Consider the following 25,040-nt stretch of genomic DNA (forward strand, 5'->3'; position numbering starts at 1 on the left):
GAATGTACCTCGCTCGGGAATCCTCCAAGGTGTGTGCGAAAGAGAGAGAGAGAGAGAGAGAGAGAGGGAGAGAGCGCATGTCTTCTGCATTTACCAGAAACGCTAACTGTATGTATTGGCCCGTGCACAATTAATATTAGCTCCTGAAGAAACAGGAATGTGTTCAGATCATAGCAGATTCAGAATGAAGCTTTTAGTTACATTTCAATACATGGTGCGCTACTTTTCAATGTTCAAGGCGTACGCTGCGCAGCCTTCATGTGTATATATATATATATGAGAATATGTGCATATTTTGTGTCTACATACATGTATGTCTTCGAATGTCTGCATGCGGTACCTATATGCAATTTTTTATTTACAGGTTTCAACTTCCACTTTAACCCAAGGGGTCAGCTACAACACTGATCAAATGTGATGATGAAGGTTCTCTAGCAAGCATTGGAAGAACCATACAAGGCAGGGATGTGGTCAATTAATCACCTAGAATTCACATGATCTACAGGTTGAAATGTTGGTTCCTGGACCTGAAACGTGTTTTAGCCGTTGCCTCTTTGCCATTTTGGCTGTTTGCTAGAGAAGGACGATTTTTCCCCTTATCCCTGTAGAAATTTGTGTAGTTACATTTCTCTCTCTCTCTCTCTCTTTTCACCCACCTTTACTTCCCCCTTTCTTTTTGTCTTGGCTTCCTTCTTTTTCCCTCCCTTCTCTTCTTCTTTCTTTTGCTAGCTTGTACCTCCCTTGTTGAAGTGGCGTTTGTCCCTTTTACCCCCTCAAGGATAACGCTTTTAATTTCATTTTTATTATGGTCTCCATTTTTCACATACTTTCGCTTTTTAGAATGCGAGTTTAATATGCCAATTATGAGGTATGATCATGTCAGGCCATGTACCGCAGTGACCAATTAATGTCTATGCAATGGAAACAACTTGAATCTATGAAACAGACGGCTAGGAAACGGCAAGTCTTTAATGGGATGTCATAGCACGTAGTTTGTGCTATGCACGATGGAGTTTATGATTTGAAGCTTTGTGATTCACGGTGTCAAGATCGCACTTTGGTTTTTGTCAAGTTTGCGAAATAAGTTGAACTTTCCATTGGTGTATAAGTTTGGGGCTTGTAGATGTAAGGCTTAAATTGAGGCAAGTATGATCAGCTCCAGTGAATAGTTAGATGATAGATCAAGGAAGTTCAAGACAAATGCTGGAGATTCCATTACATAACTAATTGTGCTGGACAGGGATCTTGACTTAGGTCATTTAGAGAGTAGATAATCAGCTCATAAGCTTGTCCTAGATCTAGTAGAAGCTGGCCATCATATGCCATGTCAGGTGTACACCTGCTGGACTAGGGTGCCATGTGGCTATTCTGCTTGCTTAGTACACTTAGAATACTTTTTTGATGGGCGACTGTTCATGTTGTAGTCTGCGGCACCACCTAGGTCTAGGGTCCCATCGGTGTCAGAGTTCATGTGCAAGTTCTGCACAAGTCATATGTAACCCATTTGCAAGTTGTAGATGTTGCACAGGGTGTGTAAAACACTTATTAGACATGTTGTCGGGTGCCTGGACTACCAGTTAAGAGTCTGTGTCTTCATAGAATCAAGTTAGAGTCCTGGTGTGTGTGAAACCATAGTGCATGGGACTAATGACACCACTTAGAGGGAGACGGAAGGCCAAGAGGAGCAGTGGGCAGTTGCACGGATAAGTGTGACTTTGAAAAATCTGCGCGACTGTGATCTGCGCCTGCGAGCTCCGCCTCTCCCCCTCCCGCTGCTTCTCGCCGTCGCGCCCCCCCCTCCCCCCCGCCTGTCCCCCGCCTTCTCCTCCGTCCTCTCCCCCGCCTCCTTCCTCGCACCCTTCCTCGCCTTCTATCCCCCGCCTTCTGCCTCGCTTCCTCCCCCGCCATCGCTCCCCCGCCTTTTTCCTCGCACCCTCCCCTGCCTCCTCCCTCGCATCCTCCCCCGCCTTCTTTCCCCCCCCGCCTTCTCCTCCGCCGCCTCCTTCCACGTTCCCCCCCCCGCCTTCTTCCTCGCTTCCTTCCCCCGCCATCTCTTCCCCCGCCTCTCTACCCCCCATGCCTCCTTCTCCTCCGCCTCGCTTCTCTCCCCCGCCATCTCTACCCCCTCCGCCTTCTCCTCCGCTGCGCGGCTACTCCCCCCCGCCTTCTCCCTCTCCTCCCCTTCCGTCTCGCCCCTCCCCCCACCGCTAGCTCCCCCGCCTCAGCCCCCCCCCCCCCGCCCCGCCCCCGCTATCCTGTAACCTTCCGCCTCTCCTTTTCCTCGCAGGGCTGTGTCCCTCCCGTTGGTGACCCCGGTTTCTGGCCTTTTCCCTTTGGAGGACTCCATGGAAGCCGCTCCGACTACCCCTGCCGATTCCGGTCTCCGTCTGGAGTTCACAGCTGAAGATCATCAGTTGTTTGTTTCCACAGTATCCGCTCTTGAGGCCTCCTCCTTGGTCTGCAAGATAGTGGGTAGCCGTCCGATGCGGAGAGAGCTTCGTGACCTTCTGCAAGGCAGCCTTGTTGGCGTGCCTGCCAAGATCGTCAGCGTAGATTTTTTGGGACGTGGCTACTACCAGGTGGATTTCGAGTCCCCCCAGGCAGCTCAGATGGTGCTGGCTCGGAGCCCCATTGCCCTCCGCTCATCCCGGGCGTTCCTGGCGTGATGGACTCACGGTTTCGACCCCGCTTCTGACCCGCTAGCTGGCGCGACAGGTTTTCCCGTCACTATCTGCTTTCCTGGACTCCGTAGGGAGTACTTGCCCCTCTTGTCATCCATTGGCAAGGCGTTCGGGCAGGTGGTGGAGACGCCTCAGACAGCGGCTTCAGTGATAGCTCGGGCAGCAGGACTCTCGGCCATTCGTGTTGTGGTTCCGTCACCGGAGTCCCTCCCGAAGACGATCCTCCTCCCTTGTCTTTCTGGAGGACATCTGATACAGCGCGTGGAGTATTCGGGCCTCCCCGGCCAGTGCTACACCTGTCGGGAGATGGGCCATCTCGCACGCGCCTGTCCCCGCAAGGGGGTTCATCCCTCACGCTATGCCGCCTCTGGACCCCTTGGAGGAGACCCGAGGGGTGGCCATCCACCTCAGAGACCGGACATCCCTGGCTCGCCTCAGCAGGCGCCATCATCTGACGAGCAGGCCCCGGCGGAGGATGCCGCGCAGACCTAGGAGGCTGGCGGATGGCAGGAGGTTCGCCGGCGGAAACGCCCGGCCCGCAGTGTCCGTCGCAGACGACAGCAGGCAGCACAGGCTGGCGGACAGGCGACTCCGGCTGGCGTCCAGGCACCTACCCGCACTTATGCTCCAGTCAGGGATAGGCGGCCAGCAGGTCCCACCCCGATGGACGAGGATTCAGACTCAGTGCCCGTTGAGGCCGCCGGTGGAGCCTCCCACGTGGAGACCCCGCTCCCGCCTCCCCCCGCGGGGGGCCCCACCCCATCCATGGAGCAGATTCCTGAGGATCCCGGGCCGCACTCTGCGACCCCCGGCTCCTCTTCCCCTCACCCGGAGAGCACTCCTTCCACCCCCCCTCTCCCCCCCCCAGCCCCCCCCTCTCGCCTCCCCCGGCGGCCCCCCCTGACACCTATCCTCTGGCAGATGCCTCTCCATCCTCTCCATCCTCTCCTCGCTCTCCCCCCTCCTCTCCGCGAGCCCCCATCCCTCCCTCGGCCTCTCCAGGATACTTCGCCAGACCACCCACTGCCCCGGGGCAGCGCAGCTGGGTAGGCCAGAGTTCAGTCCAGCGGCTGTTCCACCGCCACTCCGGGCCGGTGGAGATGGCGATCTTAGCATCGCCCGCCACAGAGTTCTCTCCAGCCTCCCCTGGGGGGCCCCCGCGAGTGATGGGGCTCCCAGTGGATTATGGTTTTTTCAGGTGCCTCCAGCTGGATGCTGGCCCGTTCGAGACATTGGTCGCGCCCTTGCGAGTTTGCGTGGTGTGCCATCCCTCTCGTTCTCCTTCGGTGGTGAGCAGCATGGTGGCCTTCTCCTTTCCTCTCAGTGTTGCCCGAGACACAGCATGGGATTGCAACTCTGTAGAGGAAGTTTTGCGTGATCAGATACTGGAGTTTTCTCACCACTTCAGTGACTTGGGGCTCACGGACCTATTGCAGACCCGATTACACTCAGCCCGCATGAGCTTGTTTGGTATAGGAGATTGGCGGGCGGATCCGGTCCACACCTCAGTTGAGGCGGTGCTACTGATTCTCCTCCATGCCGCCCCGAGGGTGCAGCCTACCTTTAGATACATATATGCAGAGGATTGGTCTCACGCCTATGCCCTGGACGACAGGGCGAAGGCGGAGTGGGGCTGGACACAGAGACAGGTCACCCTCTTTTTGGAGAGACTCCGCACCCGGACAGACAGTGACTATTCTCCCTCCAAGCCGGCGCCCAAGACTCACAGAGTGGAGGGCAGATCATCCGGGCCGGCTGAGAGGGGTGAGCCAGTGGTGGCTGCTTCACTTGCCATAGCTCATCCATGAGGATCCTCTCATGGAACATCCAGGGTCTCGGTGGACATTGCTGCTACATTGGTCGGGGCAGACTTCGCCAGGAGATCCAGAGGGCTCTCGTTGGAGGACCCATAGATATCCTTTTCATCCAGGAGCACCACCTTTCTGCCGGGCGTACCCGCACCTGCGGGAAGATCTTGCCAGGCAGGAGTCACTTTTTGGTCACCGGCATATGGCTCCCAGGGGAACCAGGGTGGAGTATGCATCTCAGTCAGCGAGCAGCTTCTATCCGAGGTTGTGGATTCTGGCACTCTGGTCCAGGGTCGAGCGCAATGGATCATCCTTCGGGTTGGGGAAGACCGCATTGGCTTCCTCAACTTCTACGCCCCTAATGGGGCGACCGGGAGAGCCGAGTTCTGGAGCACCATTAGGCAGTCCCTCCCCTTGGCAGACCACTGGTGCCTGGGGGGGATTGCAACATGCTGGAGAATGCAGAGGACAGGATGGGGGGCAGTCAGGAGACCATTCATGGGCCGGAGCTCGCTGCCTGGGAGGAACTAGTGCTGCAGGTGAGAGGCCAGGATCCGTGGACTCTCCCGGAGTTTGGCAGGTTACAGGGGAGTTTATCTTTCTCGCGCTCGGATAGACGGGCCACAAGAGTTAACCTTTCCCGCATCGACAGGTTTTACATTGATGAGTGGGCTTGTGATAGAGGTGGCACTGTGGGCATACTTGCAGGCTCCTCGTTTTCAGACCACTTTCCAGTGCTTCTCCAGATCGAGGACCCTATGAGAGGAGAGCGAGGCCAGAGCGTCCGGATTCCAGATTGTCTCATAGAGGAGTCCGAGATTGCGACCAGAGTTGAGCAGGTTTGGCAGGAGCTTTAGTTCAGGAGAGGATCGGCAGCCAGCGATCTTGCCAGGGGCTTGCAGGAGATCAGTCGGATGCTCAGGCAGGCTGCCCTGGACCGTCTGGAGGCCTTCAGAGAGCAGGAGAGGAGCCTGAGGAGGAGTCTAGCGTCCCTTCAGAGACTCCAGGAGAGGGATCCTACGAGCCCTTGGATCTCAGAGCAGATGGAGTCGGCTCACACAGAGATCAGATCCATCGAGGAGAGGAGGGTGGAGTTCCGATTCCATGCTCGGGCTTCTTTTTGGACACAGGCTGGAGACAGAGTGACTCGAGATTTCTTTGAGGCGACAGGGCCTCGCTTCAGACGAGAGGGTCTCAGGCGTCTTCGGCAGGCTGATGGCCAGGTTGTGGTGGATCCCCCCAGGGTTCGGGCGGTAGCCACAGCTTTTTACAGGATCTGCTCTTTGCTGAGCCAGCAGATGACAGGGTGAGAGAGGCTCGGGAGGCAGTTTGGAGCTTCACGAGACCGGTTGTGCCGGCCCATTTGCAGCACTCCCTTCTCTCCCCCTTCTCGGATACGGAACTGGAGGAGGCTCTTCAATGCCGGACAGCATGGCAGAGGGGTTGATTCACTTGATCCCCAAAGAGGGAGGAGACAGACTGGAGATTAGACAGTGGAGACCGATCACCTTGCTAGGCACGGCCTACAAGGTCCTAGCTAAGGCGATCAGCAGGCGGCTTCAACCTCACCTTCCGGACATCATCCACTCCACGCAGACAGGCTTCATCCAGGATAGGAGCATCCTGGATAACATCTTCTCTTTCTGGGAGGCTACGGCTTTGGCTAGATTTCGGCAGGAGGATCTGGCAGTGCTCCTTCTCGACTTCGAGAAGGCATATGATCGGGTGGACTGGGCCTTCTTGGAAGGCACTATGGAGAGGATGGGCTTCCCCCCTCAGTGGATCCGTGGGGTCTCTGCACTCTACTCATCGGCTCATAGCCAGGTGCTGATACAGGGCGTGCGCGGAGAGAGTTCCAGCTCTCGCGCTCGGTGCGGCAGGGGTGCCCCTTGGCGCCCTTTCTTTTTCTTTTTGTGGCGGAGGCCATGAGCACTTTTTTAACGGCACAGGATACAGGTTTGCGGAGCCTCCAGCTCCCCATCCGCACCTCGGAGGGAGCTCCTAGACTCGGAGTTTGCGGATGACACTGCTGTCTATCTTCAGGGAGGAGAGGAGAACCTCCGCTGCTTCGCCTCAGCCATGGACAGGTTTTGCAGAGCTTCGGGCGCTTTGATCAATTGGCACTAGTCGTGTGGGTTGTGGGTCAGTTCTATGCCCCCCCCGACTTGGAGGCCAGTTGATGGTTTTCAGTGGTTGCCCCCCGGCACTACAGTGCGCTATTTGGGATGCTATGTGGGCATTGACATATCTCCGGAGCAGCAGATAGCCCCCTTCTTCTGAGCATTCGGAAGAAGCTTCTGTATTGGAGTACCGCTCGTTTATCTTTGGCTGGCCGAGTAGTTGTGGCCAACCAGGTTCTGCTTGCTACCATGTGGTACATCACTTCTTGCTGGGCCTTCGCTCGGGCGTGCATTGGCCAAGTGCAGAGGCTCATCAGGAACTTTCTTTGGTCCGGTGGCGACGGGCGGCCCGCCAGGGCCAAGGTGGCATGGAATGTGATCACTCAGCCGAGGGAGAGAGGCGGCGTGGGCATTGTTGATCCTATTTGCCAAAGCTGAGCTTTGCTTGGCAAGTTGGTGGTTCGTGGCCTCCTACCAGGCGCTGAGCCGTGGAAGGAGTTTCTTGTTTCCAGGATGCTCAGCCGCACTCCTTCTCTTAGCGGCCCCTGGACCCCCAGCATCAGGTGGATCTTTACAGAGCAGCGATCCAGAGGAGTGGGCCTTGGCTTCGAGGAGCGTTTTGCAGCTAGCCTTCTGAGGGCCTGGGCGCATTTGAGGCCGTCACTCTTCCAGACTCCCCCGGGCACCGATGAGGAACGCCTGAGGCAGCCATTGATCTGGAACCCCTTGATCCGACTTCCCAGTGGCCATATGGTTGGATCGCGGTCTCATGTGTCATGGGTGGCGGACCCCAGTACAGGACCCTCCACCTCCACAGTGGATGGGCGTCTTTACTCGGCATGAGATCCTTCTAGCGGTCTGCGGCACAGCGGAGAGAGTCGCCCCACTCACTTTCGAGGTGGGAGAGGGTGGCCAGCTTCAGAGGACACGACTAGATTTGGATGAGCTCCAGGGTTGTATTTTTCAGAGGGTGCGGGTGGTCGGCTTTCATCAGAGACAGTGGCATGTAGACCCCTCACCGGCCTCGATAGGGGAGGACTGTTCTTGGAGATTATGGGCTTGGGACAGCAGGCCTCTTATTCACCTTCAGTGGGATCCAGGTGAGTGGTTTTGGCGAGATCCCTACTCGGCCCCTACCAGCCCAGGCATCCCCTTTTTTCAGTACACAGCGAGGCTGGGGCGGCGGATTCAGAGGCACAGGATAGCGAGCACCCCGGCGGCGGCCGAGCATTGGCGGCGACAGGGGCTCTCCCCTGCCTTTCTTAGGGACTTCTGGCAGCGCCTTTGGGCCAGCTTCCGGCCCCGGAAGGTGACGCTTTTTCTCTGGCTCACAGCGCATAGAGGACTGGCTGTGGGGGCCTGGCTAGCTTTTGGCAGACACCCAGCGTCCTGCCCTCGGTGCGGCCATGCACAGGAGTCGCAGCGGCACTGCTTATGGGATTGCCCACAGGCACAGCAGGTCTGGCAGCGCGCTCTCAGGATGGTTTTTGCAGGCTCGCCAGGTGAGATGCTGGTGACGTGGGGTGCGGTGGCTTGGGCCATGGACAGCGGCCCGGCCCTTGGATATGAGGACGTCCTTGGCAGTGCGACCATCCAGGTCTCTGACAAGGCGATGGCGGTGGTTCCGACGCCAGACTTCTCTTCGGCAGTCCCTCAGGAGGGGGACGGGCACAGATGGGAGATGATCAGCAGTATGACGGCTTGGCACATATGGAGAGCCCGATGCAGGGAGGCCATTGACCGCCAGGCGACTCCACCGGCGGAGGTCATACAGGCCCTCTGGGTGGACATCATTCACACCTTGAGAGGACACTGGGGGAAACTTCAGGGCGACTCGGATCGCATGAGAGGTCGCCGCAAGGCTTTCCTCCGAACTTGGCAGCCTGGCCCTTTCCTCATCGCGAGGGGCGAGGATGTCACTTGGCACTATAGGCCTCCAGTTTGGCTTTTCTCACCTCCCGGTGGAGCTCAGGTGTTCACTGTGTGTTTTTATCCCTCCTTGTGAGGTGAGCTTTGTAGCCTTATGGCGTTTTCTCATTAACTAATAGAAGGATCGTTTTTCCGGGGGGGGCGGGAAAAAAAAAAAAGAGGAGCAGTGGGCAGCCAAGTTGAGCACCCACAAAAGGGGGGCCATTGCTGGCCAGCCCTTTTGGGACAGTGGCCCATGGGGAAAGGGGCTGGGCCATTGAATGAATAGTTTGTGTCCTCTTTTCCTAGTTGACCAGGCCTATAGGGCTGGTCAGTCCCTATATAAGAGAAAAAATCCTCTTATCATTGACAAGTTTTGTTAGGCTTTTAAGAGAGAAACTCTCAGCCCCGTGGGCTATCCAGAGGAGTGAAATGCAAGCAAGAAGGCGGCGACGAGGTCATGGGCAAGAGCAGCAGCCGTGCTGTGAAGGGAAATGCAAGGTTCTGTAGCTCTAGGAGCTGGCCAATAAAGGGCAACTGGCAGCATCAGGACCCAGGCAGCCATCAGTCCAAACACTAAAGATTTTCCCATCTTTGTACTTCACTTCAGTTTGCAGCAATAAAGCAAGTACTCTCTTCAGGCTTTTGGGGGGGGCAGGGGGGGGGGGGGGGGGGTTGAAGTGGGTTATTGGAACTCCATGTGTATGCCATCTACTCTCTCTCTCTCTCTCTCTCTCTCTCTCTCGGGGGGTTTGAAGTGGGTTATTGGAACTCCATGTGTATGCCATCTACTCTCTCTTTCTGCCTCTCTCTCTCTCTCTCTCTCTCTCTCTCTCTCTCTCTCTCTCCCCCCCCCCCCCCCCCCGTGGCGCCCCCGGCGCCCCCGCGCCTACATCCTCTTTCCATAATCAGCAATTGAATGCACACCTTAATCACAATCAAGGAAGTTTCAGCTATGCCTCATGCAACACAGTAACATTGGTCCTTTGAGATTGTTGTGGTGTGTATTTCCATGGGCTCTAGTAGCATAACTACATCGTTATGGAAGTCAATAAGCTTCATCTACTAGTTCATTGTCCTAGCATTGAAATCTCCAAGTTCTTCTCTAGCTAACTGCACCTTCATGGATGTAAATTAGCTTTACCTGCTAGTTCACTGTCCTATCATATAAATCTGCGAGAACATGTCCTCGTGGTGAGAAAGCCTTAATATCCTTATACAAGGAGAGAAATGGAGACTTTCTCTCTAATCTCCTTTTTGACGTATGGTGACCCATTGGCAGGGAGGTAGTATGCAGCAATAAAAACATGTTGAAGCCCTCTGGTCTTGGTCTTCACTCACATGTATTCTGCATTTGTAACCACGGCACAACATAGATAATCTTTGAGAAGTGTGATGGAAAAGCAAAGCTATTCCATTTGAGCCGTGAACTCCAGGAAATGTTATTGTCTTTTTCATAAAAGTTGCAGCCTAGCTATACCCAAGCACAATAACCGGTCCCTTCTCCGAACTGTATGGCCCCATGGGTCATAACGGCTAGCATGTATATTTCAGGTTAGGTTTATGTCAACTTTCAAGGGCTGCCCTAGTGTGGGTATGCATAGGTTGTAAGTGACTTATGGACACTTGTGGGCATGGGAAGGTTTGAAAGCCAATAGCTATCAATAAGTGAGCTTTTACTCCATGATTGGATCCCTAGGCCTATATAAGTGAGTTGAGGTAAGTGGTTATCCCTTAGAGGGGGATCAACACACAAGCGAGGCCTAGGCCTTGGCTCTAGCTGGACACCTACGGCATCGGCTGCGTAAAGCAGGTGCACATCTGCACTAGATCCAGGCTCCAGACCATAGAGCTCTCACAAATCTTGTGAGAGTCTATATGACTAATGACTAACCTTGGCCACCCTTTTATAGGTTCTTGGTCGGCATCGGGCGTCCACACTTGGGCGCCCGTCTGTCCATACTTGGATGCCCGCCCGTTAGTCTATCCCTAACTCAGCTCGCCAATCAGCCTGCCTAGCTTCAAGCTTCCCCAAACCTCGAAGCTAGTCTTGTGTGCGTGTAGCACACGGTAGATGTATGAGTTTGTATTGCAGGAGACATTCGGGAGATCAAGGGGCTCTTGCAATTTCATGTTTTGTTCTTCTAAGGTGCTAAGATTAGTTTGCATTTTCTCTAGGCTTTTTTGTAGTACCTTGCATAGATGTAATTGTGATCTTCTCTGCATATGTGAAATGTCCTTTTAAACATAAGGAGATTATTTCTTAGTGAAATACCAAGAGTGGTTTCTGTGTTTTGCTTTCCCCAATTTCTTGAAGACATCTTCAAGTTTGCTCAATGCAATCCCTAATCTTGGGGACGTAGAACTTGAAGGCATCTTGAGAGAGAGAGAGAGAGAGAGAGAGAGAGAGAGAGAGATTTTAACGTCTACAGAAGGCCAAAATGACATATGAGACCAAATACATAATTGACAGTGCATGTTGGTCTTGAGCTAGATCTATGGTCTAGAAAAGAAAGCATACATGAAAACAACCTACTACTCTACTAGTAAATCTGTGATGTCAACTGGCTGGGAAGATGCTTTTGCACAAACAGACGGCTTCCATGGCCTTCTGTTAGGTTTATCAATGGAGTTCAAATAGCTGCTGTCCATGGCTGACCAGGTGTGACTTGCTGCTTAGGCTGTTCAGGCCCCAAGTTTGGCATCAAACTTGCATCTATTTTTTGCATGCTGCTATTGCCTTCTGAGTGTGCAGATACATCAGAATATGTGCCCTTTTTGTATTTGTATGTACAGGCACATATGGTGGTTATGCACGTATGTGCGGATGCATGATGCACATATGGTGGTTATGCACGTATGTGCGGATGCAGGATGCATGTATGCATCTGCTCATTATTGTAACTTATGCCATGCTCTGGGGAAGCGTGCTTCTTGAATGCATACAGGTACATACGATGACTCATTCGTATTTGGTTTGTGACATCCTGGTGCAGCTATGGCGGAGGATAACCATGGAGTACTCTGTTGAGTGGCCTCTTCTCAAAGAAAGATGGAAATTGATTCTTTTTGGTCTCATTTTTCAGGTTGTAGCTCATTGCTAAAAAGGATTATGTTTGCCAATGCAGTGGTATTAGTATGGACGTTTTGAATGTCTAATTCTATACAGCATTTTGTGAAAGGCTGCTCCAAGTGAGTTGTGATCAGTGATATGCTGCATTTGACTCTTTGTTGCAGTATCTGCATGGTTTGGCAGCTAGAGCAGTCCACTATCTGCATCAGCCAGGGCCTGTGCTACAAGACATTGGTTTTATTTTTCTTCCTGTAAGTATGAACTGTAATATCATGGAAAATTATGATTGTGTTACACGTGTGTGCGTGCGTGTGATGGGCAAGATGCGTTCAATAATATACTGTCAGATTATGATGTTTGGAAGTTTATACATGTGCTAACTTATGATGCAATCAAAATAAATATCTTCTTGTTACATGTACAGCCCTGATCCTGCTCTCCACAAGTAGTATAGGAAAACACCCCCTCTCAGCTCTTGGCTGTGAAATCAACCCTAGAGAGCTGGAATGCCGCTTGAGCGTAGCCTGAGGTAGAGACTTCGTGAAGAGGTCCACCGCATTGTCCTTCGTCGAATAATAAAGTAGCAAGATGTCACCTATCACGTACAAAGTGATACTGTATCTCTATGTGCTTGGTCCGGGCATGGAAGACCGGGTTCCGAGCAATAGCTATACAACTCTGGTTATCACACTGGATGACTGTGGGCTCCTTCTGTGGAAACCCAATCTCGCCTAGCAGCCTCCGCAACCATACAACCTCGCAAGCAGCACCACAAGCAGCCCGGTACTCTGCCTTTGTCAAAGATAGGGCAATAGTTGGCTGCCTCTTACTGCTCCAAGAAACTGCTCGTGAGCCAAGGGTAAAACTGTAACCTGAAGTAGATCTCCTCGTGTCTGGATCTCCTCCCAAATCTGAGTCACTCCAACCTTGGAGTCTGACTCCATCCCCTCCTGTGTAAAAGAGTCCTAGATCCTTCGTACTCTGCAGATACCGCAAGATCCGCAATCCTGCGTCCTAATGAGACTTCAATGGCGTCTGCATAAAAGAGCTCAACAGCCCCACAGAGAAGCTCAAGTCCAATCTGGTGTTCAGCAACCAGATCAATGAACCAACCAACTTTCGATACTGCGAGGCATCAACTGGCTCACAAGGATCATTAACAGTTAACTTTGTATTTGGGTCCATCGGCGAAGTAATAGGCTTGCGGTTCTCCATCCCAAAGGCCTTAAGCAACTCATGAACATACCGCTGCTGAGAGACAAAAAACGCCCTCTGGGTCTGCTAGATCTCCAATCCCGAAAAGAAGTGGAGTAAGCCCAGGTCGGTCATCTCAAACTCCTTTGACAAGGCAGCCTTCGTCACGACAAGGTGCTCCACATGACCGTCGGTGAGAATGAGATCATCCACATAAAGGATGATAATCATAACCATGCCGCGTTCCCGAAAGAGATACAGGTTGGGATCTACAACCGATCTCTGAAAACCAGTCCGAACAAAGAAAGAATCAATCATCTGATTCCAAGCCCTGGGAGCTTGCTTAAGACCATACAAGGCCTTACGTAACTTGTAAACCACTTTTGATCCTGGAACAACAAAGCCTGGAGGTTGCTCAACATACACCTCCTCCTGCAGGTCACCATTAAGGAACGCAGATTTTACATCCATTTGATACACTGGCCACCTCTGAGAAGAAGCGAGGGCAAGAACGGTCTGAATCGTGGTCATCCGTGCTGTCGGTGCAAAGGTATCCTCGTAGTCGATGCCTGGTCGCTGAGCATAACCTTTAGCCACAAGTTTGGCTTTGTGTTTGTCCACTGACCCATTTGACGCATATTTGGTCTTAAAGACCCATTTGACACCAATGACTAACCGTTTCGACAGCCTCGGTACCAACTCCCATGTATTGTTCTTCTCGATGGCATAAGTTCCACCTGCATGGCTTTCCTCCAAGTATCCTGTGAAAGGGCTTCCTTAATGGAAGTGGGCTTCCTTCTTGTCCCGCATAATACGAGACATCAAAGCATAGTTTACCTGAAGAAGCTCCGCTGCATTGCTTTTGTCGCGGACTCTATGCGAGCGTCGAGAGCCATCCTCTATGGTCCACTCGGAGGGTAACTCCGTGACACCCGACTCCCGAAGGGTGTCCAACAACCACCTGGGTACTCAAACAGATCGTGGAGCCTCCTGCCGTTGCGGGGGTTCTACTCCAGCTGCGGGCTCAACCTCCTGTTGTAACACGCGGAAGCTCTGGGAGTCTTCTTTCAGCCCTAAACACTCTTGGAAAACATCTGATGCAAAACGCAGATATAGAGAGAGAGTAGAGCTGGAAATTCAGTATATTGATATGGTACAAAAAGGTACCTCTACTACAGCCATAGGCTGCCTTACATAAAAGGTGGCAACACACCAAAATAGTCCTACCTAGATGACCCACTCCATAAGGGAGTGAATGGCTAACACAATGAGCACACTGGCTATTTATGTGTCTTGGACACTTGGTGTGTTGGCCGACTGCTGGTGGGCCAGCCATAAATGCAATAAATGCTATTTAATACAGCCGACTGGTCCTCCTTCTTGCGCCTGCTGCTGCCCTTGTCCTCTGGTTCAGCCGACCACTTCAGTGTGCAGTCGACAACCTTGTGTGCAGCCAGCAACACCTTTTCCTGCAGCCGACAGCCATCTGGTCTTCAGTTCGCTCTCCACGCATGTCTCCAGTCTATACTGCCACAAGTGCTCTGTGCTCTATCATCCTGGTTCTACCTGGTTCATACTCTTTATCTGGCTGCCTCTTCTGGATCTAGCCGTGAAAATGTCCATGGCATCTATGATGCACATGACATCCCCCTCTGCTAAACTTGATGACGGGATTCCAACCTGCTCTTGGATGACTGTCATCATCCCAATATGTTCTCGAAGTCCCTCTGTCATCATCCATCCCTGGCAACCCTTTTTCTCTGAAAACCCGGCGTGCTCTTCAATCCACTCTGTCTCAGACGAAGATCTATGCATCTGTTCCATCTAGTCCACAATCCATTCTTGCCCTGACTCTGAACACCGTCTTGGAAATGAGTCTGGCACTCTCACATCACCCTTGGAGGATAAACCTCCCTTGGGACCGTTGCCCGGGAACCTATCTGGTTCACAGGATTGCCATCCCCTCTGGCAATGTGGAACACCACCAACAAACCTCCTGGGAGTTCTTCCTGATCTGTGTTCCTTGCCCGTGTACTTTCCTGTACCTTGGACCTGTACACCATCATATGGGGCTGATTCAGTGTTTAGCTTGGCTGAGCTTGATGCTTTGATACCAATGTAACAGGCGGAAGCTCTGGGAGTCTTCTTTCAGCCCTAAACACTCTTGGAAACCATCTGATGCAAAACGCAGATATAGAGAGAGAGTAGAGCTGGAAATTCAGTATATTGATATGGTACAAAAAGGTACCTCTACTACAGCCATAGGCTGCCTTACATAAAAGGTCAACTGTCATGACCCTGTGAAAGTGGAACAGCACAAGTGTGGGCATGGTGGTTGGTGAGCAAGATAAATATTTAATGATTCATATTTGGGTGCCTGGACAAATGGTATTATATGTGGACATCCTCAAGTGTGAAGGGGGACCATGGACTTTAATATTTTTAATGTTTTAACCTTGGGTGGCCCCTAGGCATAAGTGACCCTTAGAAAGTTTGATAAATTTTAGAAAGGGGCCACTAGGATATTTTTGGGAAAGGGGCAACTCCACTTTGGGAGGTACACGCCTCTAGTGTAAAACACTATCAACTGGCTGCATAGAGGGGATTGTTGGTTTTGCTGCGTGGAGAGCAGGCCGTACAGAACACAGGCCGTACAGACCAGGTGGCTGCAGGCCATACAGAGCAGGTGGCTGCAGGCCGTACAGAGCAGGCGGCTGCGGGTTTACTGGCGGCTGGTACAGGCAGTGTTGGCGACCAGGGTACGGACAGCAGGCACAGTCAGGTACGGTGTAGTTCCGTACAGTTGGTGCAGGCAGCGGTTGGTGTACGACAGCTGACACAGGCGGCAGCTGCTCATTAATTGGTACAGGCGGCTGCAGGTTCAGGCGACTACTGTGCAGGTTCAGACCTGTACGATACAGGGGCTGCAGGCGAGTACTGTACGGACAGAACAGTACAGTCGTTGCAGGGCATCTGACGCAGTCTGGTACAGACTGGTACGGCTGCTAGGGATTTTTTGACGCAGGCGGTTGCAGATCCACTCACGCATACAGGTACAGTTCTGTATGGACAGGTACAAGCGGGTACAGTCCGGTACAGTCCAGCAGTTCAGACTGGTACGGTCAGTCTCTCTGGTGCAGAACCATGCATAAAAATTGGTAAGCTCTGAACATATCAATCTTTCTTTCTTTCCACTGGCTTATGTCTGTTGCAGAGTTGTTTCATTTGGTCCTTTGTGAGAGGAAGGGTATAGTAGTTTGAAGGGTGGAAACAGAGATTGGACAGTGGATGTGTATTTGAGCTGAGTTTTGAAACCATGTTCATGGAACATGCCAGATGTGTGCTCAAGGCTACCCTGTTGAATTGTCTTGGTTGATTAGAGGGAAGCACAGTGTGTTGCTTTTGTGGGACACAGATTTGTGTGTGAATCCTCTGTGCTAAGAGGTCTTGAGGGCTGCCAGATTGGACATGCAGGTTTACTTTCCTGGACTGGCTTTGTTGTACCCAGTTATACATTTCATTGAATTTGAATAAAGAAATACCGAAAGGGGCGCCAAGCTTTGGGGCCAACAGGTGTCGATTTCCTTTCAGTTTTCTGGAGCATTCTAGCTCCTGTTAATTTGTTATTTATTTGGACTACAATTGGAAGGGTGACTGCTAGTCTACCGCACTTTGGTTTCTACCAGAGGCCGGTTTTAGCAACACACCAAAACAGTCCTACCTAGATGACCCACTCCATAAGGGAGTGAATGGCTAACACAAGGAGCACACTGGCTATTTATATGTGTCTTGGACACTTGGTGTGCTGGCCGATTGCTGGTGGGCCAGCCATAAATGCAGTAAATGCTATTTAATACAGCCGACTGGTCCTCCTTCTTGCGCTTGCTGCTGCCCCTGTCCTTTGGTTCAGCCGACCACTTCAGTGTGCAGCCAGCAACACCTTTTCCTGCAGCCGACAGCCATCTGGTCTTCAGTTTGCTCTCCACGCCTGTCTCCGGTCTATACTGCCACAAGTGCTCTGTGCTCTATCATCCTGGTTCTACCTAGTTCATACTCTTTATCTGGCTGCCTCTTCTGGATCTAGCCCTGAAAATGTCCATGGCATCTATGATGCACATGACACCTGTACTGACTGAGGTTGATCAACCAGAACAATAGGCTGGGAATCATCATCAGACTCTTCTGGATCTCCAAGAAGTGGCGGCTCCTCGACGGAACATGCTCATCAAAGACCACATCCCGACTGACAACAATCTCATTCCTCTCTGGATCATACAATCTGTATCCCTTGGAAAGAGAATTATACCCCACAAATATAAGCTTGCGGGATTTGGAGTTAAGCTTCCCCCTCAGCTTCTTCGGAATATGTACATACGCATCACTCCCAAAAACACGGAAGTGCGAGACATCAGGTTTCCTCCTTTGTCAGCCCTGAGAGTCTTTACCTGTAATCCAGACTCTTTTTCCACCATCACGTGCCAATCCTTGAACCGTGCAAAAGCTTGGTCCTTCTGTGAGAGAAAGTAGACCCACGTGAATCTGGTATAGTCATCAACAAGCAGCATGAAATAGAGAGATCCTCCCAATGATGGTGTTTGCCGAGGTCCACACAAGTCAGTGTGAATTCAACTCCAATGGTTTTGAAGCTCGCTTGGAAGTCTGCTTCGGAAAGGATTCCCTATGCTGCTTACCACGTATGCAAGAACTGCAACGTCCTTGCCTGCTGCCAACATCTGGCAAGCCAACCACCATCTGGTCCCGGAAAGCTCGCCGCAGTGCATCCACATTTAAGTGGCCAAAACGAAAGTGCCACAGATCTCCGACCTGAGAACCTGTCAATGAGGAGAGTGCAGAGAGCTTGTAGATACCATTCTCCACACCGCCTTCCCAAACAACCTGGCTAGTCTCACGGTCCCGTAGAGCAACTGAATGCTCCTCAAATTCCACCCGAAAGCCAGTCTTGCATACTTCATGCACTGACAGAAGATGAAAACCAAGAGCAGAGACGTAAAGAACAATGTAGGCATGCTTGCCCCCCTTGCCGTCGGGAATAATCTCCATCTGGCCCTCACTGTGTATCGGAATGGTGGAGTTGTCGCCAATGAAAATGCGACCTGACTGCCGTTCAGATCCAAAAAGAAGTCACGGGACGGAGTCACGTGCCTGGAAGCACCACTGTTAAGAATCCATTCCCGGGTATCCTTTGCGGTGAAGCCAAATGCCTCCTTGCTCGAAGATGATGAAGCATGGGAGTCCATCATCTCTAAGTGCACAAATGCAAGAGTCTTTGCAGCTGAGGCTGAAGAATCAGCACTCTTCCCAGTCCGCTTAGGACACTTCCTCCAATTGTGGCCTTTCTTGCCACAATCATTGCAGGACTGCTCGGCCTTCAGTTTCTCTCGTTCTGTGTCAGGCTTCTTCTCAGAAAACTTCTCAGGTGAAGCCTTCCCTTTGTCCTTGTTGTTATTCCGGCCTTTCGGCCATTGGCCAGTTAAGGCCTCCGAACCTTCGCTGTGAGGAGGGTTCGTGAATCATTCCTCCTGGTCCAAGACCATGGGCACAAGCTCCTCCCAGGTAATGGTGTTGAGCCTGCCACTAGTAATCAAAGAGGAGTAGAAAGCGGAATACTGAGCAAGCAAGTGGGACAGCAAAGTAATGGCCATATCTTCTGATGATATCTCCTTCCCAGCTTGGAGGACTTCCTGCTGAAGGGCCTGCAGCTTGTTAATGTGCTCCGGCATTGTCGACGACTTTGCAGGGTTCATAACCCGCATCTGCACTTCCAAGGAAATCCTCTTCATGGGCGATACCCTGTTATAAAGAGAAGCCAAGTGTTGCCATATGCCTCTGGCTAGCGTCATATGCTTTACGTGATTGATTACTTGTGGTGTGTGGTTGAGGAAGATAAATGACCGGACCTTGGCGTTGACACGATCCCACATCTGTGCTTGTGCCTCGCGGTCCATCTTCGTTGACAGTAAATCCCCTTCCTCTGCTTCCGGCCGTGGAACCCCGATAACGATGAAATCAACAAGGTCATATGACTTCAGCACAGACTCCATCATAACCTTCCAGATGCCGTAATTGTTCCCGTCCAACTGACGGTCCATTGGGAACGTGGGGAGAGTTGGGATCTGCACATGCTTCTCAGCCAGCTCTAACAAATCTGCCATCGCAGGGATGTAATTGAAAAGGGTGGGTGGGTGGGAAAAAAAACTTTAAACCTGCAAGTGGCTGTCCAGCAACTTAGCCCGCCTTCCTCTTGCTACTTCTCTTCCCGAACAGTCCCTAACAGTCCACCAATCAGCAACGCAACAACCCCCCTCTTGCTCAGAAAACTCCCAAGATCTTTCAAGAGCCTAGGGCTCTGATACCATGTCAAAATACGCAGCGGAGATGATAACCAAATCTGAGACCACAAGAGCAAGTATAGTGCAGAAAATAGATAGCACAAGAGAAGGAGAGAGATAGGCGTGTAACTCTTCTCTATACACAAGATCCCGAATACTAAACAAAGATACAATGATGTGGGGGCCATGGGGCCATTTAAAATGGCCCCATACATGTAGTCGGCCTGTGCAAAAGCAGCCGACTGGGCCTACATGTCCACGACCAGCCCACTCCAGCAGTTGGCCAGTTGTGCACAGTCGGCCAGCATCCAGATCATTTGACCAGCAGTCGGCCACCATCTGGATCAGCCGGTTTGCAGAAAACTGCTTCCCACACCATGGGAAAAATAGGGAAAAATGGGGAAAAAATACGGGGAGTGAGGAAAAATGAGAAAACACCTATACAGGGCGGGCACACCCACAACAGAGGCCTTGGTGTCTGATAAAGACAGGAGATGACTTCTAACAAGGATACCCTTAGCACGATGAGTAGCATGCTATGGGAACGGTGTATGATGCTGCTTACCCATTTGACAGGGCTGGCAAACATCCTGGGTTAGTCTGAGGTGAGATATGCCTTCAGCTCATAGAGCATGTCATAGGGCAGGTGGCCATAGTGATTGTGCCATAGTCGTTCAGTGTCCGAAGGAGCTTTTGTCACATAAGACACGAACCCGGTTAAACTCAGAACCCTCGGAAGATGGCTCAGATAGAAAGGTAGATATCTAGTATAAGCCTTCTGTGCTTGACCTTGGGCAACAACGAGACCGGTAGACTCATCAATCACCTCGACAACTCGCTTGTTGAAGTAAACTCCATGATCAAGTTGGGTCAATTGGGATACATAAAGTAAGTTGAGGCCCAAGTTACAAGTTAGGAACAAGATAGACATTGTACAGGGTTGCCTGGTTGGGGTCTTAGTTGGTGTCAAATAAAACAGTGCCAACAGATTTGATGGGCGTTAGGGTATTGTTGCCACATTGAACGTCACCCTTACCAGGGCGCTGAGAGATGAAAATGTCGGCATTGCATGCCATATGGGGGGAGACCTTGAGCGACTTGACCAATGGTTTGCCACTGAGAAGATCTAGGCCAATTCATATCAGTGCCTTGTTGCTGGTTCCCTGGTGGGGGACCCTGCAGAGTAGGTTCTAAACTAATGGTACTAATGGGCTGTGTGACAAAAGTAAAGAAACTAGGTGGCAACTTGTTCAATAATGTGAGAGGGGGGGTGGGGGGGGGTGTAAGATTGTGGTTGTTCCGTATGTTATCCTCTCTTTTCTCTTTGACGCTGTCACACTGTGACATGTGGTGTTTTTCATTCAATTTGCAATACTGTGCCTCATAAAAATGATTAAAAGAAGTGTGTGCCCCTTGGCTTCCTTCATAGCAAAAGGTCCACGCCACATTGTAAATTAATCAGGGTTTTCTTTGAGTGGGATTTCGAGTCAGTCTGGGAATTGACAGCTTACGCTCTATTCTTACATTCTTGACATGGTTTTCTAGGTTTCAGGTATCAAGTTTGTTTTTCGTTGTTTTGTCACAGGAACTTGGACCCGACAAAGCGTATATCAGCGAGACACTCTTCTCCTTCATATTTTGCTCTTTTGTGCTGGTGAGTTGATACAACTAAGCAGCCTGCATGTCAACGTAGTAAGTTATGATAATTAAAGCGGGTGGTAGTTATTTTCTAGCAGCTATAAGGTAGTACATGTTCCAACCTTTCCCATATACCGCCTTACTTTGAGGAATGGCTTGTTATCTTATTGAGGCTTTACTAACTCGTGTCTGATTGTGTGGAGGCAGTGGACATTCCATCCATTCATCTTTCATGTAAAACGATTCTACACAGTGCTGTTGTGGTACAGATGCCTGGCAATTTTGGTGGTAAGTTCTGCAAGTTTTAGGTGAAGGATCACACTTAACTTCATCTGTTTCAGAAAAAAATAGTTTACTGGCTGAATTGTATATGTGGCTCTCAGGTATCTCAATGCTTGAGAATAGCATCATTTATGGTCACACAACTACCAGGTCCAAATTATCATTGTCGAGAGGTATGTGATCATGTCCCTGTTTTCTTTCATGTATAGGATTCAGAAGAAGTTTAGCTCTCTTAGTGCTCAAGTAGTATCATGCAAACCATGGTCCATTAGATTCAAATGGGTACCTCATTGCACTATCAAAATACACCTTATCATTGTAATTAGGCTGGGTTTATAGATACTAGGGTTAGTCAACTTGGCTGCCTTCCCTGCCCTGCACATGGGTGCCTTCCTTGCCTCGTATGCATTTCTGGGTTTCTTGTGATGCTTTGTTCTACTCCTGCTCCAATCCACATGTTGTGGCCCATACATTCAGCGGATTTACTCCCAGTTCTGCCATTAAGTACTAATTCGATACAGCCTTGCAAAATGCAGAATAATGAAAGTGTGTGTGACGTTGTTTTTCCTCATATTTACCTCCACTTCTATCACAAGGTATCAGTTGTAAAGCTTATGAACAGAAGCTAGCTTGGGCTTGCCGGACTCATAGGCTTTACGTAGTTTTTGCCTGGTGTGTGTGTGTATGTGTGTTGGGGGGGTAGTGTTTAAGAAATAGGCTCCTGCGCTGGTCAGGGGGTCAGCCTTCACTGCCCATCACAGTTCCGTGAAAACTCCTCTGCAATCCTTTACCCAACCTTGGCATGCCTCCCTTTTGCCCTTAGGGTATTATCGTCTTTAATCTTGATAGGGTACATTCATCCAAGTCTCGTCTGCCAAGTCTATTCCTTAGTTCTCACAGCTTTTTGTTGCTTTTTGAACTTTGCAGGGATCCAAAATGGCATCTCTTCCAACTCCAAGAAGTTTTTCTGAAGTGATACTAATAAATTGTATGCTGCCTTCCATGCCTACTTCGCTATAGATGTTTACCAAATAGTTACATGTGATTGTATTGTGAGCTTCTGGTTGTATTTTATATACAATGGGCATGGCAAGGCTGAATGATTTGTTTGTGATTGCAGTTCCATACGGAGTAATATATGGATGTGGTGACTTGATTTTCTCATCACATATGATATTTACCCTTGTCTTTGTGCGGACATATCAGAAATATGGAAGCAAAAGGTTGTTTTTTATGGCCTCTTTTTGATGCATTGATCTGTTGTTAAGCCTACTTGAAGATTTTTGATAGATCCGAAATTTGTGTGCAGATGGATAAAGCAGCTAGCGTGGGTTTTAGCAATAGCATTAAGTCTGCTCATTGTGGCCTCAAGAAAACATTACACAGTCGATGTAGTTGTGGCTTGGTAAAATCATCTTTCCAATTTTTGAAGAGTTTTGAGGATGGGCAGATATAAGTTCACCACAAACCGGACTCTAGAGTAAATGTTTCCATTCCCCACATTTTCTGCAGGTATACCGTGAATTTGGTGGTGTTTTTCATTGACAAGCAGCTTCATGATATTGGTAAGAGTTCACGGTTTTCATGCTGCTTGCCTAATGACAATACGTAGGCATACTGAAATTCCAAAGCTCCTTGCTGGAGCTATACTTCCCGACATATTGCTCAGTTCTTTTGTATTTTATCTTTGTTAAGCCATCCTATTTGCTGAAAGATTTTGCTTACCGTATGACAGTTACTCCTGCCTGGACCAGGAACCAATCAATGCACAGGGCACCTCCAATGGTGAAAAATTGTTATCTGTGCACGTAGTGGATATCCACCTCAAAATTATTGAGACCGTAATGCAGCTACCATTGTGTCTGCCTACCTGGAACCCGAGGGGGTTTGTTGGTTGGTTGGTGATTGGGGGGGGGGGGGGGGTGTGCAGGGGCATAATCACTAGAAACGAGAAATGGGAACGGAAACATTCCAAGAATGGAAATGGGGAAACGAGTTTTTAGGGGTGGAAACGGCCGTTTCTTGTGACAATATCACTAGGGAAACGAGAAATGGCCATGGAAACAGATGGGGTCTTGAAACGGAGAAACGAGTTTCTAGGGACTGAAACGGCCATTTCCTGTGACTTGGGAGGGGGGTGGTTTTTTTCTATCTATAATTACGTAGGATGGACTTGATCATTATTGTGTCAGCTGAAATTTTGTTTAGCTTCTAACCCAATAACCGTCCTTGGTGCTCGTGTAATGATGAGTTATGTGTCAAATGTTTGCATTTGACTTGTTCTTTTGTGCTGATCATGGGTATCATCACTTGCAGAAGTGTCTGAGCGCAGCTTTAGTGGTGGTCTACCACCACTGCCTTCAAATACGAAGGAAAAAGATGGTCAATCCAAAGAAGAGCATCACAAGCTGATCAATGGCAATGGTGCTGGCATTGACGCTTCGTCTGACTGGGTATGCAGGCTATTTTATATGCATCTTTGCTTTTACATTTGTAGTTTTATGCAGACAGTTTCTCAAATGACATGAATTTTACTCTTGTCCAGAGACAACGGATGCCCGCCAATGGCAAGATACTCGATGACGGAAGCCCTAAATTTGGAAGTCCTACTCTAAGTGAGATTGTTTTAAATGGGACTTGAGCAGCTTCGAAGCTAGGGGTTACTGTATTCTTTGCTCCTGCAGCGGTCTGGGGTCTTGCAATGGTTTCGTTCATTGGTTCAAAATACAGGCATTTTGTTTTAGAGAGTGGCACATCCACTTTTTGGCCTTGTGTTGGATCGCATAGGTGCTCTCTGCCTCGGTGTATTTTTACATGGGATTACTGATGACACCTAGCTCTAAGGAGCTAAATCATTCGTTGAATGTGTAATTTACTTCAGCCTCTGGCCACTTGAAGGCACGGATTTGACACTGTCATGAAGCATATCACTTGTATATATTGTTCTCTCTTGCAACTTCGAGGAAGTGTTGTTCAATAATGCTCTGCAAAGTCTTTACATAGATATCTGAGTTTCGCCTCCATACAATCAACTCTGCCATGTGGCCCTCAGGGCATATGTATTAAGTTTCTTATTGTCTTTCCTGACTCGTGCATTCAAGACTCTTGCAAATCTCATCAAAGTCCAACTTCTGTGAGGCTATCAGTGCCACGATGGTTCACTCTCTTCAAGTTTTCATTATTCATCAGCTGGGCTGCAGAGTGAGGCTGCTGACGTCACCATCATACCAAATATTCAACAGGTTTTAAACGAAGATGTGTTTAAATTGGAGTAATCCACATTTACCTCTAATGGATAATAACAATTGTTAATGCATTTTTTAGGCCTAAGCTTCTTGTAGTGCAAATTTGGATGCGTAAACTATGCATTGACCTAACAATGTTGGAGAAGATGTACACGGATGTAGTAGGAATGCAGGGAACTATAATCTCTATGTTTCATTTTGTACATTGAGGTTCTCTTGGAAGAACTTTAAGTGATTTATATTTGGGTCATCAATACGCTGTACTATCTACAAGGGAGGTTGTATGGTTGAGCCACTAAGGAGCGATGATGTAGCATACGCCAAGCCAGGATCATGTAAAACAATGAGGCCTTCTTTATACCTAAGTTTAGCGAGTCTTTAGCAGTCCTTTAATCAACATACATGAACTGAAAGATGTAGTTGAGATGACACTAGATGGGCTCCCAAATTACCCACACTGAAGGGCCTCCCTTGGAAGTAGGAGTATTTGTTTTATTTCTTTTGGAGAACTAAATACAAGCTGAACTGTGTCCACAAGATTGAGCGTACAAACTGATTGAGTGATAGCCAAATGCAAGGACAAAGTGACCAAACGTTGGGCATAACTGTGCATAAGCTGTAGGCAACTGTAAAGGTATCTTCAAAGAGAATACATTGGCTCGAGATTGAGGGTTGGTGTGCTAAGAACTTTGGGAAGAGATTGAGCTTCGGATGCCTTGGGCTTGAGAGCACAAAGAATGT

General features: G+C 50.0%; 1 protein-coding gene across 3 annotated transcripts in view; it reads left to right on the forward strand.

Annotated features, from left to right (window-relative positions):
* The window catches only part of LOC147630364 (phosphatidylinositol:ceramide inositolphosphotransferase 3-like), a 24,484-nt gene extending 308 nt beyond the window's left edge, over positions 1-24,176 (forward strand). Inside the window, exons 1-12 of one of the 3 annotated variants that reach the window (XM_086810223.1) lie at positions 1-29; positions 11,514-11,603; positions 11,755-11,841; positions 20,720-20,788; positions 20,980-21,060; positions 21,156-21,227; positions 21,982-22,042; positions 22,175-22,277; positions 22,364-22,459; positions 22,567-22,619; positions 23,371-23,507; positions 23,600-24,176. The exon at positions 1-29 is cut by the window's left edge and continues 308 nt beyond it. In XM_086810223.1, the coding sequence (XP_086666349.1) occupies positions 3-29; positions 11,514-11,603; positions 11,755-11,841; positions 20,720-20,788; positions 20,980-21,060; positions 21,156-21,227; positions 21,982-22,042; positions 22,175-22,277; positions 22,364-22,459; positions 22,567-22,619; positions 23,371-23,507; positions 23,600-23,695 (972 nt within the window). In that variant the 5' untranslated portion in view covers positions 1-2 and the 3' untranslated portion in view covers positions 23,696-24,176. Of the gene's footprint in view, positions 30-365; positions 506-11,513; positions 11,604-11,754; positions 11,842-20,719; positions 20,789-20,979; positions 21,061-21,155; positions 21,228-21,981; positions 22,043-22,174; positions 22,278-22,363; positions 22,460-22,566; positions 22,620-23,370; positions 23,508-23,599 lie in introns of those variants that run through there. The other 2 variants (XM_086810224.1, XM_086810225.1) reach the window with 2 other exon arrangements.
* Positions 24,177-25,040: the final 864 nt, after the last annotated feature.

Source organism: Cibotium barometz, chromosome 16 (genome assembly GCF_041138505.1).
Source record: "Cibotium barometz isolate CiBa-2024 chromosome 16, ASM4113850v1, whole genome shotgun sequence".
Lineage (NCBI taxonomy): Eukaryota > Viridiplantae > Streptophyta > Polypodiopsida > Cyatheales > Cibotiaceae > Cibotium > Cibotium barometz.